Source organism: Crocodylus siamensis, chromosome 11 (assembly GCF_052110815.1).
Source record: "Crocodylus siamensis isolate JL-2025a chromosome 11, ASM5211081v1, whole genome shotgun sequence".
In the NCBI taxonomy this organism is placed as follows: Eukaryota; Metazoa; Chordata; order Crocodylia; family Crocodylidae; genus Crocodylus; species Crocodylus siamensis.
In genome coordinates this window covers 19,949,275-19,965,857 of record NC_143405.1, presented here as the reverse complement: position 1 = coordinate 19,965,857, position 16,583 = coordinate 19,949,275, and the positions used below count along the sequence as shown (strand labels likewise).

Genomic DNA, 16,583 nt, shown 5'->3' with positions numbered 1-16,583 from the left:
TATCTCTGCTGGGGAATATCTACAGTAATAGCAAAACAGAATTCTAATTGTATTTCCATGTTTCAAGGACACTGAACAGCTTTAGCTACTTTAAAACAAGTGAATCATACAACTTTACCAGGTTGATTGTCTTGCTTAGAAAACAAACATTAAAATACAAAGTAGAGCAAAAACTGAACACCCCAGTGAATTCCTAAAGCAGTAACAAAATTAATTCCTAGAATTTTGCTGTCCTTAATAAGGACACATTGAGGACTGTTTGAAGAAGAAAGGCTAACAGAAATGTTGGCTTAGCCAACATAAAAAACAGGAAACACTCATAATTTGCCAAAAGGGAAAGACTGGAACTAGTCATAAAAATGTGACTCTTTCAAACAATGCAGGTTAAAAACTATATTTAGGATTATAATAAAATAGCTGCCAGCATCTTTAAATTCTCAAGTGCAGAAATGGCAACAAAGAAGTATAAATTCAAGGAAAAACAAAGGGAATAGATTAAGGATTTACTCATAAGGGAAAAAATAAAAGAACTCGGCCTCTAGTGCTTGACTATGAAATAACTGAGGGGGCAACATAACTGTCAACAAATATTTGTAGGTGCTCAGCTATTACAGAAGCAAGCACAGTATAAATGCTTAGATTGGATTCAATCTTGCAGATGAAGACATCTACAGCAATCTAAGGGAATACATCCACCAGAGAAGAAGATAAAAATAAGCAAAGGAGAATACAGAGAGAACAGCAGACAAAATTTGCCACAGTAAGAGCTACTGGGTTAAGGGTTGGTATAAATAAAATGGTGAAATTCCCTCATGGGAAAAGTTTACAATTAAAGTAAATAAAATGCTAAAATGTACACTATTAAAAGAACAGCCCCCATGGTGACTGGGGGGATTATGACCTACAGAAAAAATATTTTCTTGCAATTTTGCTTCTTTGAAGATGTTATTACTATTAGCTTCATAGAGTGAGACAGATTCAAATTCTTCTGACTCATAGAAGTTTTGAGCTCTGAAGCACAACAGTTGGGCTAGAAACTCCCCTGCCTCAGACACCATGTTCTTCCCAGCACAACAGACGATACATCTCCCTGAGTTTCTTCCTGCTTGTCCATTTGTGACACTATTGATGGCTTTAACCTAAAGAAATGACTGACTGCTTGGGGTTCTATTAGTTTTAGTGCTAGAACTTCATTTGGGAAAACTACCTTCCAGCTTCTCCTAAATTGGCTGGCAAATTTTGGAATGATTTGTTAAAACCCCTAGGTATGCGTTAAGTCTTATTAAAATGAAAGAACTTCTGTAACACTAGCTAACAAGTAATACTTTTCTGTGGTCCTAATAGTGTTAGAGTGATGTTATAGTCATGGAGGTCCAGGAATTATGCAAGAGGCAAGGATTTCTCAGGGTGATATATTTATTGGACCAATTGCATATTGGAAAAGAGCTGGACAATTTTTTGAATGCAAGACATTCTTCATAGCTCTGGTACAAAACAAAATTTCAAAACTTTTCATACTCTGAGATGAGGGAAAATTGCTTACCTACAATTCTGCTGATTTAAAACAAACCAGCACAGAGAATTCCCAATTGTCCATCTTCCTTTAGATCTATGGATTCTGTTCTATGGTGATGGAGCTCAGGGTGTTGATTATTTCTATCCCCGTTAATTTCAGAAGGAGTCTCATTTGTGCCTCTCCACCCTTAGCAATTTAGGGAGCATCTGCTTCCTCAAGAACTGACTGAGGAAACAGGGGCTATGGCAACTGGAAGAGAACATAAGAGAGGGGCTAATGGTCCTGTCATTTCCTCAGATGGCTGACATTCATAGGTTAAGGAGCTTTGGCATACTTCACACTAAAACCCTGAAATCAGAGGATGGGAATCCTGTGTGGATAGTGTCTTTAAAGAACAGATCTTGTCCATCTCCAGTTTAGATGATGCTATTATTATCATAAACCTGTTGACAGAAGAGAAGTACTTGGATGACTTAATTGGCTTAATGATCACTAGTATCTATGGAAGCAAGTAAATACAAAATGCATCTGGAATCAGAGGCTGACAGAACAATCACCAATCTGTTCCCTTATTGCCTACTGCCTGTTGGTGCATGCAAAAGGCTCCTCATGATTAAAATAACAGGGATATTATTAACTCTGTACCTGTTTTTTCTACCTGGAGATACTGTTTTTTGGCTGTAGATTCTGGATAAAAAGCCAGGATTGGGCAGAAGACTAGGAGCCACCACTGCCCTTCATTATGTCCCCACTGCTCTGTCACAAGGGGGTTTCCAGGCCCTACCAGACGCTTGTTGCAGAGCTGTTATAAGAAGATTTCCCTCAATAATCAGGAAGAAGTCACCTGGCCATGCTTGCCGACTCCATATTTGGCACATGGTCCCTGGGGGAAAGGGATGAAAAGGGGGTGGGGGAATTTAGGTGGGAGTGAGGAATTGATGAGGGGAGAGGAAAAGAAGCCACAGATGAGGTTACAAGGGAACAGACTGGGCAAGAGAAAGGATGCTGAAGAGGAAGCTGCTGCTTCCTGTTTCCTTCCACACCCCTAAGCACCTTCTCTAAGCTTTCAACATAAGATCACAGAAAAGCAGGGCTGGAAGTATCTCACAAGGTCATCTAATCCAGCTCCCTGCTCAGTGCAGGACCATCACTAAATAAACCATCCCAGCCAACTATTTGTCCAACCTGCTCTTGAAAATTGCTAGGGATGGAGATTTCACAGCTTCTCTAGGGAGCCTGTGCCAATGTCTGACCACTCTCATAGGCAGAAATTTCTTCCTAATCTCCAACCTAAATTTCCTCTGCTGCAGCTTGAGGCCATTACTCCTAGTCCTGTCTCCTACAGAGTAAATGCCATCTCCATCCTCACTTTAATTGCCCTTCAGGTATTGAAAACTGTTATCTAATCCCCCTCAGTTTTCTCTTCTCCAGATTAAATAACTTTAGCTCTTTCAGCCTTTCCTCACAAGTCTTGCTTCCCAGGCCTCTAATAATTTTTGTTGCTCTTTGCTGGACTCATTTCAACCCATTCATATCCTTTTTGAAGCGTGGGGCCCAAAACTGGACGCATTACTCCTGATGAGACCTCACCAGTTCTGAACAGAAGAGAAAACACGTTCAATATGGTTAAACATGTACCGGTAGAGCTTGCTTTTGCTTGAGTAAGATCCAGGCTCCAGCATGGTTCCCTTAACAGATATGGTCTGAGCTACCCAACCATGTTATAACATTGATGGTCACTGTATCCACTCAATTTATCTGCAGGTTTAGCAAAGACATGACCTCAAAGGCCTCTGACCCATCAGAGATATTCTTACTCAGCACAGATCCACTCAACACAAACTTAAATACCTGCGAGAAGCCCTTCTGATAATAGCTGAAGCTACACTGAAGCTATCAGGGATCATTATTACAGCATCATTACAAGTGAGACCCAGGTATGTCCTCACAGACCAGTTAGACTCTACAAGGTCAAACATTTTAGCTCCATTATGGGAAAGTGGCATGCCTCCTGTGTACGGCTACATCTGTGCTGCAGCTGGGTTCCCTGACTGACAGTCATCATGTAAACTGGGAGGCTAGGGGGCGGGAAGTTTTCAGATGGCTCAATTTTTCCCCCCAAACAGATCCAGTTCCTGTATCAGGGAATGAATTAATTCAGCAGGATACTCATGCTTTTAAAGTGTACTTAAAACTGAAAACAAATCTAATGACTCATTAAAATAAATAGCTAACAAAGGAGTTAAAAGCATCATTCTTCCTTCCCCAGCCACACACTACACAACAGCAATTATTATATAAAACTGTGTCTTGCACAAGGCTGTATGGGACCCCAGTGACACAAGGAAGTGTGACAGCTGCGCTGTTTGCCAGAACTATACATGTGTTTTTGATCTACTTTTTAAAGATCCAGAGCCCACTGTTCGAAAGCTGACACTAATTGTTTGTAAGTAATTATCTTCACCCCAGCATTACTGAGATTCAAAAGCAAAGGGCCTGTATTTCTGAATGATCTCCCAATGTAACATCAACTTGATCCATGTCATAACTGCATGAGAGTCACCACATTCAATCAAGACCAGTTGTCCATTTAGCTTAGCATCGGATATTTCACAGGAAGGAGAAGGAGCCTCTGCAGGGCGCAGCAATGGAACAACTTGCCTCCAGGAAAACTTCCTCCTAACCTTAAAAGAGTATGGCTTTGCCTTGAAGCAAAACAGTTTATAACCCTTTCAAAACATGTTTATCATTTGTACCACTGCTGTACCTGTGAGCCAGAATCATGAACCAGGGCTCCACAGAAAAAAAAAGATGGTCCTTGCACCAGCCCTGATAGTCTCGTTATCCATGTAATTATCTAATCTTTTTTGTCTTATGTATTGGCCTCAATATCTTTTGGCAACAAAGTATGTTTTATTAGCTTTGAATTTACTACTTGTTAATTTTGTTGACTGTCCTCTTCTTTCTTGCTTTCTGATACAAGGAAAGTAGGAGTCTCTGATACAGCTTCTTTAGATCATTCACTAATTTACACCCTTTCACTTGCATCCATTTTCTTGTCTCCTTCCTGAGGTAAATAGTCCTCTCTTCTATCTCTGCCAACCCCATAGGAGAATTTTTCCATGTCCTTGATAACACTGTCATTCTCAAATTTACACATAAGCAAACATAGTCTGAGACAGAAATCTCAAGGAAGTGAAGGAGTTGGGAAGGCTTTGGGGTTCTACCTCTAACATAGCTAATTCTCAGTAAAAAAACTGCAGGTTTAAGGGTAGCTACTTTCAAGGCACCAGCTGCATCAGATTAAAAGACAAAAGTGGCAAGTCTGTAAAAACCAGGGGTCCTCCTGGGCTTTTAACATTCACTCTTAATGGCATGAAAATGATGAAATGCAACTAAATGTAAAAATAAGTAAAAAGGGAGAATGCATCACTGAGGTTGTGAGATCAAGTACACCAAATTCAAGCACCTCCAGTTCCATCCTCCCTGTGGCTGTATATTATATGATATATTTTAATAGTAAACAATGGCTTACAACAAACCAGACAGTGTCGTAACGTCATAAAAGAACAACATTTCCAACAAACCAAAGACTTCACTGAGGATTCTCAAAGCCAATTTCAAATGTCAGCCATTTTTGTAGCTATACCTAAACATGTGGCTCTTCTTTTTTTGCCTTTAGAAAAGGCTTTTCTTCCACTTTCTCTTAAATAAAATCAATGGTTAAAATACTTTTTCTCAACACTTTTCAGAAAAGTAAGGCTTGCACACAGACCAAGCCTGGGAAACTTCACTGCTCATTCTTTGTGTACGCAATAAATTACAGAGACACTCAGACCAACTAAATGACAATTCAAAGGCAAAATTAGGTAATCACCTGCCTAAATGCGCCAGTTTCTTCAGCCAAGAAACTGCAAGCACCACATGCCACAAGTGTTATTTCTACACACTTAAGATGGGACATGGCTAGTTAAAAAGCTGTCAGGATAGTATACTATCCTGTCACTCTTGGAGCAGTTAACTACATCATTAGAATAAGCCCAATGAATTTCTATGCTGAAAATTCAGCACTGAAAATTTAGGAAACTGAACTACAGCTTGGCAGGGTCAATGTATCCATCCATCTTCCAGTGGCCAGTAAAGAACTGACCCCTCCAGTGCTTTGTCCAGACTAGCTTTTGAGGTCTCAAGAACAAGGCTTCTGCTTCATTGTATGTGGATGATTAATCATTCCAAACTCTATTTCATTTTGCTGCTTTTCTCTGCATCTTCTCAAATGCTTTCTATATTTACAATATATAAGGTGCACAAGTCATTATGTGTCAATAGGAACATTTTACACATAGGATAAAATGTCTTCATGACATTATCAAACAGATAACCAGAAGCCTTCAATGCAGAGGCAGTCAATTAACACTGTAATGTGAAAAGGCCTCTGGACATGCAATATACGATATTCCAGAAGCAAATGCTGTTTTTATTTATTATCAGGAATCCAAAACTGCTAGTGTAGTAAATGCAGCAAACTATTAGATGATGTGGGTTGTGGGAAGTGAATATGCAGAGAGGTAGTTGTTGAACAGCAGATAATGAAAGGGTGTTTGCTTAATAAAAGGATGTAGAAGAAGGACCTCGAATCAAGAATTTGTGAGAGGGCAGAGCCTGGTTGTGCCACAGAAGGATGTACTCTACTTTACAAATTAAATGTCAGGGGTTCTTTCGTACCTCAGAAGAAAACAGGAGGAAGTGTTAACTTATTAGATGGAAAAAACTGCATGCTAGAACAATTACAGGGAAGTGGACTCAGAAAAAAAAAAGAAAAAGAAAAAAAAAGACAAGGATGGCGAGAGATTTCCCATTTTCCAGGACTTTAGATGCCAGGCTAAAAGCTTCATGTCCAAGAAGAGAGCTGGGACACAAACACTGCTTCTATACGCCATTTGCAGCTAGATGAGAATGCCATGTTGGAAATGACTCGGAGCCCAATAGACCATGGTAGCTGAAGTATACTGTACTGCATCTATGGAATGTGTGTAAACAGCATCCTACAAATCCAAAATCATTACAGCGAAAACAGCTTCAGTCCCCACACACCAGGTGTGATTAGCCACTACAGAAGAAAGGAAGAAGAGCAGCTCAGTTAAAACATTATTCTGAAAAGTACCCAGGATATGACCATGAACAAGCCACTCAGGGGAAAAAAAGCTGGTGGGTAATATATTTGAAAGTGCCTAAGTGACTTAGGATTCAATGTCCCAATTTCAAAGATATCCAAGTCATGTAAGTCTCCTGTGCCATTTAGGTGCTTTTGAAAAATTTTACCACTTTCCTAGAAAATAATGCGTGGGAATATTTTCCTTTAATGTTATTCATGTGGCCCCCCTCTCTGCTATGATGCGACCCACCAAACCCTTCAACACACCATGCTTTTCCACTCCCCTCTTCCCAGCCATGTTCACCACATCTCAGAGGAAGCCCCCTTGTGCTCTGCTCTCCCCCACCCCACTGCCTTGACCATATCACACTACCCTTTCCATTTTAATCTATGCTCTCCTCTTATAAACATGCAACCCAGCCCCTATCCCTACTCCAATATCGCTTTTCCTTCCACATTTTTCCCTGGTAGCATTTTCTCCTGGCAAATGAATTTGTCACTTTGCTAGCTGCTGGCTCTGCTCTGCTAGTCCCCAGTGAGCTGGCTTAATGCCAGCAGTCCAGTAAGAAACTGGTGTAAAGTTGCATCTTATGGTACTTTTGGGATCAGTTAAATAATTTGATTATTACCACAGAAAGTTAACTCTGTGAAAGGGCTACTATTTGTTCTGCATTCCCACCATCTCACCTGGACCTGTAGCAGGTACAGTAAAATTGTGCAGTGCAAGTCTCATCATAGTGAGTTTGTCTGATCTGCAAACAGAGCAAACTTGTTATTCTTCCACCTCCCCAGACTATGGCTGATCTTGATTTTGCAATGATTACATGCATTTCCAGTCTGCTTCTTTAAAAGCTACTCTCTGTGCAGGCAAGTGCAAGTCCACCAAACACTGAAATGTAGTCAACAGTGGGGTAAAACATCCATTCGTTTACCTGTTTCAGGATTTTTAAAACTATTCTAGGTAATTTCCATGCAGGCCCCTTTCTGCGGACTAAGATGAAGTGACAGGTACCTACAGCACTGCTGTTATTGTAGTACAGTGGTCTCCAGCCTTTTTAAATAGGAGATCACCTCTGGCACTTAAAAGCACCCCAAGATCTGTGTGTGCTGCTGCCGCCCCCCCACCCCCAACAGGTAAGTCTGTGGGGAGGGAGGGGAGGCAGATCGGGGCAGAGGGATAAAAAATTATTTGGGGGTGTGCCTCCCCACCAGGTAAGTCCCCCATACCCAGGGCACCACTCAACTTACCTCGTAAGATAAGAGGAGACAACTGGGAAGGAAGGAAGGAAGGGTGAAGAGTTGGGGCTTCAAAGGACCAAGACTGGGATCCTCAAAGGATGACTTCTGAAGGAAACCAGGGACCAAGCCCTTTGTAGGGTGCGATTCTGATATAACCTTCCCATTATTTCCCTTTACTTTCAAAGGCAACCAGCTGTGAGGCTGGCCACATCAATCCCTTACTTGCCACTGATTACAAGAACAAAAACAGACCTTAACTTGCACAAGCTGGATGTGCCACCTAGTTTTGGAAGACTTTTGACCTTTCGTTACCTTTACCTATCAGTCATTATAGCAGCAGATACCTTAGAATTCAACATTATGACCGCAATGGAATCAACTGCAGGAAATTCCAGTGGAAAACTGTTGCTATTTCTATGCAAGATATGCAATTCTCATTTTATACAAATGTTCATTAAAAACAGAAACTTGGCAAGTAACAGAGCTACATCATGCAGTGAATCATCCTGCCATTCCATCCACACAGCGCACCACAAGTCCCAACAATGCCTCAGGTAAGGTCGTCTCAGGCACCCAATAGGCAGGACACAGAAAGGCCTTTGTACTTACCCTTCACAGACCACATTTTGTCCCTGCCCGCTAATCAAGTGCGTCTGTTTATTGGGGTCACCATATCCATTCACACCCTATTTCTCTTGCTCACCTAAGGGTTTCTCTGTAGGGGATGGGACCGAGTGAGGTACCAATTTCTCTTATCAACATTTCAGTGATACATTTTTGTAGTCCTGATGGTTGCTACCTCAGAGTGACTGTCTGAGCCAAAGAGCAGTCCCCAGGCAATTGCTCAAAAAGCCACAGGCTGCCCCTTGTTGGGGTGGGAATGGCTGAAGTTATCCAGAACAACCACCATGGAAGGAGGTCTAACATTGCTTTTCTTTCCACAGGAGAAAGGACTTAGGCCCCCACCATCTGAGCATTTGTGCCTGCCCAAAGATTCAGAGGCTCACTTAACCCCTGGACCCTAGAGTGGCTGTGGCCCCATGCCTCCCTTCCTCAGACACTGGACCCAGTAGCTGGCTGCCTCACTCCCCTTGTAGCACTCCTTGCCAGACTCCCTGCCATAGGCCCTATCTTCCTGAGCAGAGCTGTCTGGCCTCTCACTCCAGAGCCATTATAGAGGCAGCCCACCCCAGACTAAGAGGGTGCCTAGACTACCATGGTGGTGAGCATGAAACCAGGCAGCCTCCTGCCTCTGCAGTCATCCCTTTGCTAGTTACATTAATTTCTTTGCAACTATTTTTCTTTAAATTGAAATCTGGGATTCTGACCTTGTCACACGACTAAAAGCTAGAACTCTAGAAACAGGCCAAGATTTGAATTGGGCTCCTGCCTCCACCCTGCTCTCCTAGCCACCCACATCCAGCTCCCACTGGTACCACCCTCTGCTCCAGCCCCACAGGTTGACATGGCATGGAAACCATTCCCAATGTCTTGTACTTTTCACAAGAGGTCAGAGAAATCCATGAACATACCTGCTTGAAGAGCTTCTCCTTCCAGTACTGCTGCTCCCGTCTCCCTAAGGAACAAAAGACAAAAACAGTTGTTTAGCATATGACTGACCTGCATCCTGGAGCTTTCCCCACTAATACCCAGCATGGACAGAATCCAGTTTTGCCTATCCTGCAGGGAACCCCCTCCAACCAACCTTTCAGCCACCTTTTTTCAGGAAGGAAATGGGAGTTGGGTGAAGGAGGGAATAGATGCTGGAAATTTACTGCTACGTCTGTTGTGCAATACCAGCAGGCACAGTCAAGGGCAGGTCCTCATTATGTTGGATGATGTAAGGCGCATTAAATTGTAAATTCCTAGGGTACGGGATGCCTTTGTTCCGTGACTGACTCCTAGGAGTCTTGGTAATACAAAAAACCAACTAGGGAGATATAGCTAAAGGCCCCAGTACTGCAAAGACAGGTACATGTCCTTTGTTTTCAAGTCTGGTAGGACTAACATTTGCCTAAATCTAAGTATGTGCATTAAGTCTTAGTAGATCAAGAGTGGGATAAAGGATCTTGGAACTGGTATCAAGCTGCATGTTATTTCGTCCACGTGTCCCATGTCCCGTTCCTGTCCCCCCGCCCCAGCCCAGCCATCATGATGTGGGTGATTTCTTGTCAACAGTCACATCAGAAGTAGTTCCTGGGAAGTGATTCAGAGAAGAGAGCAACTTTGTAAGGCCAGTTCAGGAAGGCTTTTCAAGTGCAAGGGCTGCCATGGATTAAACAGGAGAAGTTGTGGGTTTTTTTGGTGGAGGGGAGGTGCACAGCAACAGAAGCCATAGAGAAGTAGGGCTGGAAAAGACCCTGACAGGTCACCCAGTCCCTGCCTGAGACAAGAGTCATCCCTACCCAAACCATCTCGTATGAATCCATTATCTAACCTCTTAACCAAAACTACAGTCAACCCTGATGCAATACAAGACATAATGCCCTAACTTGCCACAAGTAAAACAGGGGGACCATGGCAGCCAATGTCCTGCTGCTAGGAGGGTTGTTAAAACATAGCTTCATAGTTTCTAGGGTCAGAAGGGACCTGAGCAGATCATCTAGTCCGACCCCCTGCCATGGCAGGAAAGAGTACTGAGGTCAAACGACCCCAGCAAGATGTTCATCCAACCTCCTCTTAAACACCCCCAGGGTAGGAGCCTGTGCCACTTCTCTTGGAAACTGGTTCCAGACCCTAACCGCCCTGACCGTGAAGTAGTGCCTCCTGATATCTAACCTAAACCTACCCTCTGCCAGCTTGTGACCGTTATTCCTGGTCACTCCTGGCGGTGCTCGGGAAAACAGTGACTCCCCCCAATGCCTGCTGATCCCCCCTGACTAGTTTATAACAGGCCACAAGATCCCCCTCAGCCTTCTCTTGTGGAGGCTGAACAGGTTCAGGTCCCGTAGCCTCTCCTCATAGGGCCTGCCTTGCTGCCCCCTGATCATGCGGGTGGCCCTCCTCTGGACCCTCTCCATGCTGTCCACATCCCTCTTGAAGTGTGGCGCCCAGAACTGGACACAGTACTCCAGCTGCGGCCTGACCAGTACCGCATAGAGGGGGAGGATCACCTCCTTGGACCTGCTCGAGATGCATCTGTGGATGCATGACAAGGTACGGCTGGCCTTCCTGACTGCTTCCCCACACTGCCGGCCCATGTTCATCTTGGAGTCAATGATGACCCCCAGATCCTTTTCCGCCTCCATGCTGACAAGAGGGGAGTCCCCTAACCTGTAGGTATGGTGCCGGTTTTTCCTCCCGAGGTGCAGCACCTTGCACTTGCCTGTGTTGAAACCCATCCTATTCTCGTCCGCCTATCCTTGTAACCCGCTCAGGAGATCTCAGGAAGAGGGCCAGGCTCCCTGATAAAGAGCAAGGCAAAACCCCCCACAGCCCATGCCAATCTGACCACAGGGTAAATTCTTTCCTCACTCCAAATACATTTATCTATCTGACCCTGAGCAGAGGGACAAGACCCTCCAGCCAGGAACCTCTGGGGTTAGGTCCCTGCAGGAGCACTGGCACACCTCAGTCGAAATCCCCAGCCTTGGCTGCAGCCAACACCCAACGCCTCTGAGGAAAGCTTAAAAATTAAACACAAACAACCAAACAAAAAACCCCTCTGACATGTACTAACAGGAAGGGGGAAAAATTCCCTCCCAGCTGGATGCCAAAGCCCGGAAGATTAGGAAATACCTACAGTAGAATTGGCATAGCTACACCCAGATCATCCCTGACAAATGCCTGTCCAACCTCTTGGACACCTCCAGTGATCAAGAGTGCACAACTTCTCTAGGCAGTCTATTCCACTGCCTTACTGTTGTAACAGCAAATAAGTTTTTCCTGATATCCAATCTAAATCTACTTTGCTGCAACTTCAAATCATTGTTCTCTGCAGCAAGATAGAAAAGATGCTTTCCTTCTTCTTTATGGTAGCCCCTCAGGTAGTTTCATAGTAGTTAGGGGTCAGAAGGGACCTGAACAGATCATCTAGTCTAACTCCCCCCCCATCACTTGCCAGAGCACACGCTGTGATCACACGACCCCAGACAGGTATTCGTCCAACTTCTTTTTGAATCTACCCAAGGTAGGAGCGAGGACCACTTCCCTAGGAAGTTGGTTCCAGATCCTAGCCACCCGAACAGTGAAATAGTGCCTCCTAATCTCTAACCTGAACCTATTCTCCAGCAGCTTCTGGCCATTGTTCCTCATCACCCCAGGTGCTGCTGGGGCGAATAGGGCCGTTCCTATTTGCTGCTGATCTCCCCTAATGAGTTTGTAGGCAGCCACCAAATCCCTGCTCAGCCTCCTTTTGCTAAGGCTGAACAGGTTCTGGTCCCTCAGCCTCTCCTCATAGAGCCTGCCCTGTTGCCCTCCAACCAAGCGGGTGGCCCTCCTCTGAACCCTCTCAAGGCAGGCCACATCCTTCTTAAAGTGCGGTGCCCAGAACTGGACACAGTACTCCAACTGTGGCGTGACCAATATTGCATAGAGAGGGAGTATCACCTCTCTGGACCGGCTTGAGATGCATCTTTGGATGCACGACAAGGTGCGGTTGGCTTTGCTGACTGCGGTCTGGCATTGGCGGCTCATGGTCATCTTGGAGTCAATAATGACTCCAAAATCCCTTTCCACCTCTGTGCTCACAAGGGGGGAGCTCCGCAGCCTGTACGTATGCTGTGGATTCCTTCTCCCCAGGTGCAGCACCCTGCATTTATCTACATTGAACCCCATCCTATTACCATCCGCCCACTTCTGTAGTCTGTCTAAATCTAACTGCAGCCTCTTTCTCCCTTCGAGTGTGCCTACCTCTCCCCACATCTTGGTGTCATTGGCAAACTTCGACATGTTTTCCACCCCCTTGTCCAAGTTGCTGATGAAGATGTTGAACAGTGTAGGGCCCAGGACTGAGCCCTGGGGGACCCCACTATTCATATCCCGCCAGGTCAAGTACAAGAGTGATCTGAAGTCAAACTCTAGAAGCTAACTTAGGCCCCTGGCATACATCACACTTAAGACATGATTATCCAGTTAACTGTATCTTAAGTAGCTACCCGGCCACACATTAAATGCAATTAATAGCACAATAAAACCGGGAATAAGCCATGAAGTCATTACACAAAATATGTGTAATAACCTTATGGCTGGTTCCCATCATGCCATTAACTGAACAAGTGCCCAGGCTGATTGGGACTCCCAGCCTCCAGGGTGCATGGAAGCCCTTGATTCCCATGTGTTCCCAATGGGAGTGCACCGATCAACTAACTGCTGCTCCCAGTCTCAGGGTCCCATCAGAGTCAAGGGCTCCAACCCGGGAGCAAAGATCAGCCGTTGCTCCCAGCCAAAGGGGTGGCTCAGAGCCCTTGACTCTGACATATCCCTGTGGCTAGAAGCATTGGCAGACCAAATTCTAGCCACAGAAGAGCACCTTGCGTGCCTGTGGCTGGGTGCCCAGGTCTGCTGATAGAGCTCCCAGCCATGGGGTACATGGTGGACCCCTGCAGCTAAGAGCCTGGATCAGCTGAAGGAGCTCCTAGCCATGGAAGCATACCACTTGCTAGTGCTGGGGGATTAGGATATTGGGCTTCCCCTGCCCTGGCAATATGCTGCGATGTAATTTGATGCTCAGTCCCACAACCACGCCTCCTGCCACATATGTGTGGCATGGCAGAAAACAAAATTGTGAGGATCCTACAACAGATCCCACAGCACCTCTATCTGCGTGTCTGCCAGGGGCCATAGACAGCATTTAATAAAGAAGCTTGGTTCTCTCCCCAACTCCAAAGCACCCTTGAATCATTTAAAATTACATTCCTCTCTCCTGTTAAGCCCCTCTCCTAGAACAGGACACAAGGGGCACAACAATGAGCCAAAGAGATATGCATGTCCTTCAAAAATACAAATCTAAGTAACCAGCTGAACAGCACACTGGGCTATGTCCTATTTTGAATGTGGACCTCCAATAAAACAACAACAGTAAACTTATTCCTGCCATCCCAAGACAAATCTCAGTAAGTTAAAACATTAGCTCCTTCAATGCATATACAAACATAAAGCTTAGTTTCTTGTTTTAGATCTGGGATGTGTAGGTAGTTTTCTCCAGTTAAACACAGCTTTATTGAGAAGGAGCAACAAGGATGCCAGAGTCCCTCCCAGAGACCGCCTCACACCTCCAGACCCTTTCACCTTGTGATTTGAAATGGCTCCTGTGTTATTCCTATCCTGGGAATTGCAGTTGCCCTTCAGTCTGTGGCTGACTAGTGAAAGCATGAGGATGTAGTGAGCGAAAACTATGCACCACCATGACTTCTGCACTGGCAGGAGCACAGGCAGTGGTTTAATAATCTGATGGCTTTCTAAGGATGAGCAATCCTCCAAGTTAGAGGGTAATAGCAGTAGTTAGACAACATGTTCTGTAAGTACATTTTATCTGAGTAGGTTGAAAATTGGATCCCAGCAACAGGTTTGAAGTTGGTTAATATGGCGACAGGATGGTACAATCCAGCCTTCTGAAAACAATGTTCCTGTAGTGATCACCTGGGGTAATGTATATATTTACAAAACTGGGTAGTATGCAAGTGCTCCAAAAAGATGCAGCCTGAAACTACTGTTATCCCTATTCCACAGATGGGAACCAAAGCATTAAAATATTAAGGGCACCTATACATGTGCATCAAGGCTGCTCTGACGTGCTGTAATTACAGCGTGTCATAGCAGACTTGATTAATCGAGTCTGCTGGAGCGCGGTAATTATCGCGTTCCAGCAGACTCCAGGGTCACGTGCATCAGCGTTTCTGCACTGAACAATGGCAGTGGGGATGCTTTAACCACGGCTTGTTCAATGAGCTTTAGTTAAAAGTGGCCCCACCGCCATTTTTCAGCACAGGGACACACATACACATGACACTCTGGGTGCTTTAATTAGTGGCTCTTGGAGCCACTCTAATTAAAGTGTGTTCCCCCCCGGCCCCGACGTCTGTCAATTCCCTAAGTAACTTGTTCAAGGGCATTTAGGATGTCAGAAACATCACAACCTAACCCCAGATCTCCTTCATCCCAATCTGCACAGCTATCCTCTTTAAAGAGCAAATACGAGCCCCATTAACATCTGTGGAAGCTGAGAACAAAAGGTTAAGTAATCTGACCAAAGCCAAACAGCTAATCACAGGGACAGGGCTGGATCAGAAGTTCAGGCACCTCCCTCCTCCCCTTCCTGCAGCCCCCAGCCCTGTGCTCAAGCCCACCCAAGCCCCCTCCCTCCCAGACAAAATGGTCCCTCAATGCTGGCCTGAATGCTGAATTCATCCTGATTTACCCCCCGCCCCAAACAAATCTATCTCGCTCTAATTGCAAAGGTCAAGCTCTCTCCCCTCACATTTGTGAATTGTCTAATTCAGCAACTATGTTCATTGTTACAACTGCACTATCAGGCAGTTGTTACCTCCTTTTTTCTGCTTAAAATTGCTAGGCACATTGTCCTTTTTCCCTATTCTCTGATTAGAGGTTTTCTTGGAAAGACAATATTATTCCAAACCCAGAAATTTTATTTCTGAATTTGTGCAAATATAAGTTAAAAGACATTAGCTGCATTTCACATTTTGTGCAAATGGCAGAAACAGGCAATTCATGTGCAGCAGGATGGGGGCTAGCCAACGATTTCGATAAAATAAACCCTTTTTTAATTTAAATGCTAATGCACTGAATTAAAATTTAATAACTGAGGAAATTGAAAAGCCGAGCAGGAATATTGGAAATAAATCCAAGCAGAAACAGCTGAAATTAAAAATTCTAGAGAGTGGGAGGATAGCAGCTAAGCTGTCTTATATGATTACATTTTTTTTTTTCAGAACGAAGCGGAAAAAAAAAAATCCTATCTCTGGCCGGCTGTAGGGCAGTAAATCGAGAGTGCTGTGATTTATTGCTCAATTTTCCTGAGGGAAAAAGGCTTTCTTTCATGCTGAAATATTTCATAAATTTCAAGACAGCATAAATTCTTAATTTAAAAGTTATGGAGGTCACATTTAGTGCAGTGGTGTAATTCTAAAATCTTAAAGGAATAGCAACCAAAAAATTGTAATTTTATTTATTTTTTTATTTCTTAATGTGAAATTTTGTTAGTGGAAGATTTCTCTAAGCCATAAAAAGCAGCAGCCCTCTTCGCGTTCTGATAGTTTGAGCAGTCTGCTACAAGTGAAGAGATAAAGATTTAATTTAATTATAAAAAGGCATTTTTTTATTATTATTTTAGCCACTTGAGGAATTTCTGGTAAAAAATTTCCTCCCTTCATTGCCTGGGAAAAGCCAGAAGGGAGGAGCTGACAATGTAATTGCTTCTGTTAGATCTCCAATCTTTTGTGAGCACTGATATGTTCATTTGTTATACAGCTGTTCAGCTACAGAAAGGATGTCAGAGCACCCATAATTCAAAGCAATCAATCAAAAATTAATGATTTGTCATGCTTACACAATGGAAAAAAAGGCTTTATGGGTTCCTGTAACTGGTAGATTGCTCAAACCTTCAGGGCATTTTCTAGAAGATTAGATCTGTTTACAAAAAGGAGTCTTAATATTGTGCACCGGGCAGGGAACTGTGCAAGGTGCTAGGGCATCTCTGCCATCTAAAGTACCTGA

The 16,583-nt window shown here is 44.0% G+C and overlaps 1 protein-coding gene across 19 annotated transcripts in view; it reads right to left on the bottom strand.

Moving 5' to 3' along the window:
* The window catches only part of ZNF618 (zinc finger protein 618), a 278,012-nt gene that overhangs the window by 124,716 nt on the left and 136,713 nt on the right, over positions 1–16,583 (bottom strand). For all 19 annotated transcript variants that reach the window (XR_016438423.1, XM_090021214.1, XM_090021212.1 and 16 more), the window contains exon 2: positions 9,443–9,486. Coding sequence is in view for 18 of the 19 variants with exons in the window: in XM_090021214.1 (XP_089877340.1) it covers positions 9,443–9,486 (44 nt within the window). In the remaining variant the exon portion in view is untranslated. The remainder of the gene's footprint in view (positions 1–9,442; positions 9,487–16,583) is intronic.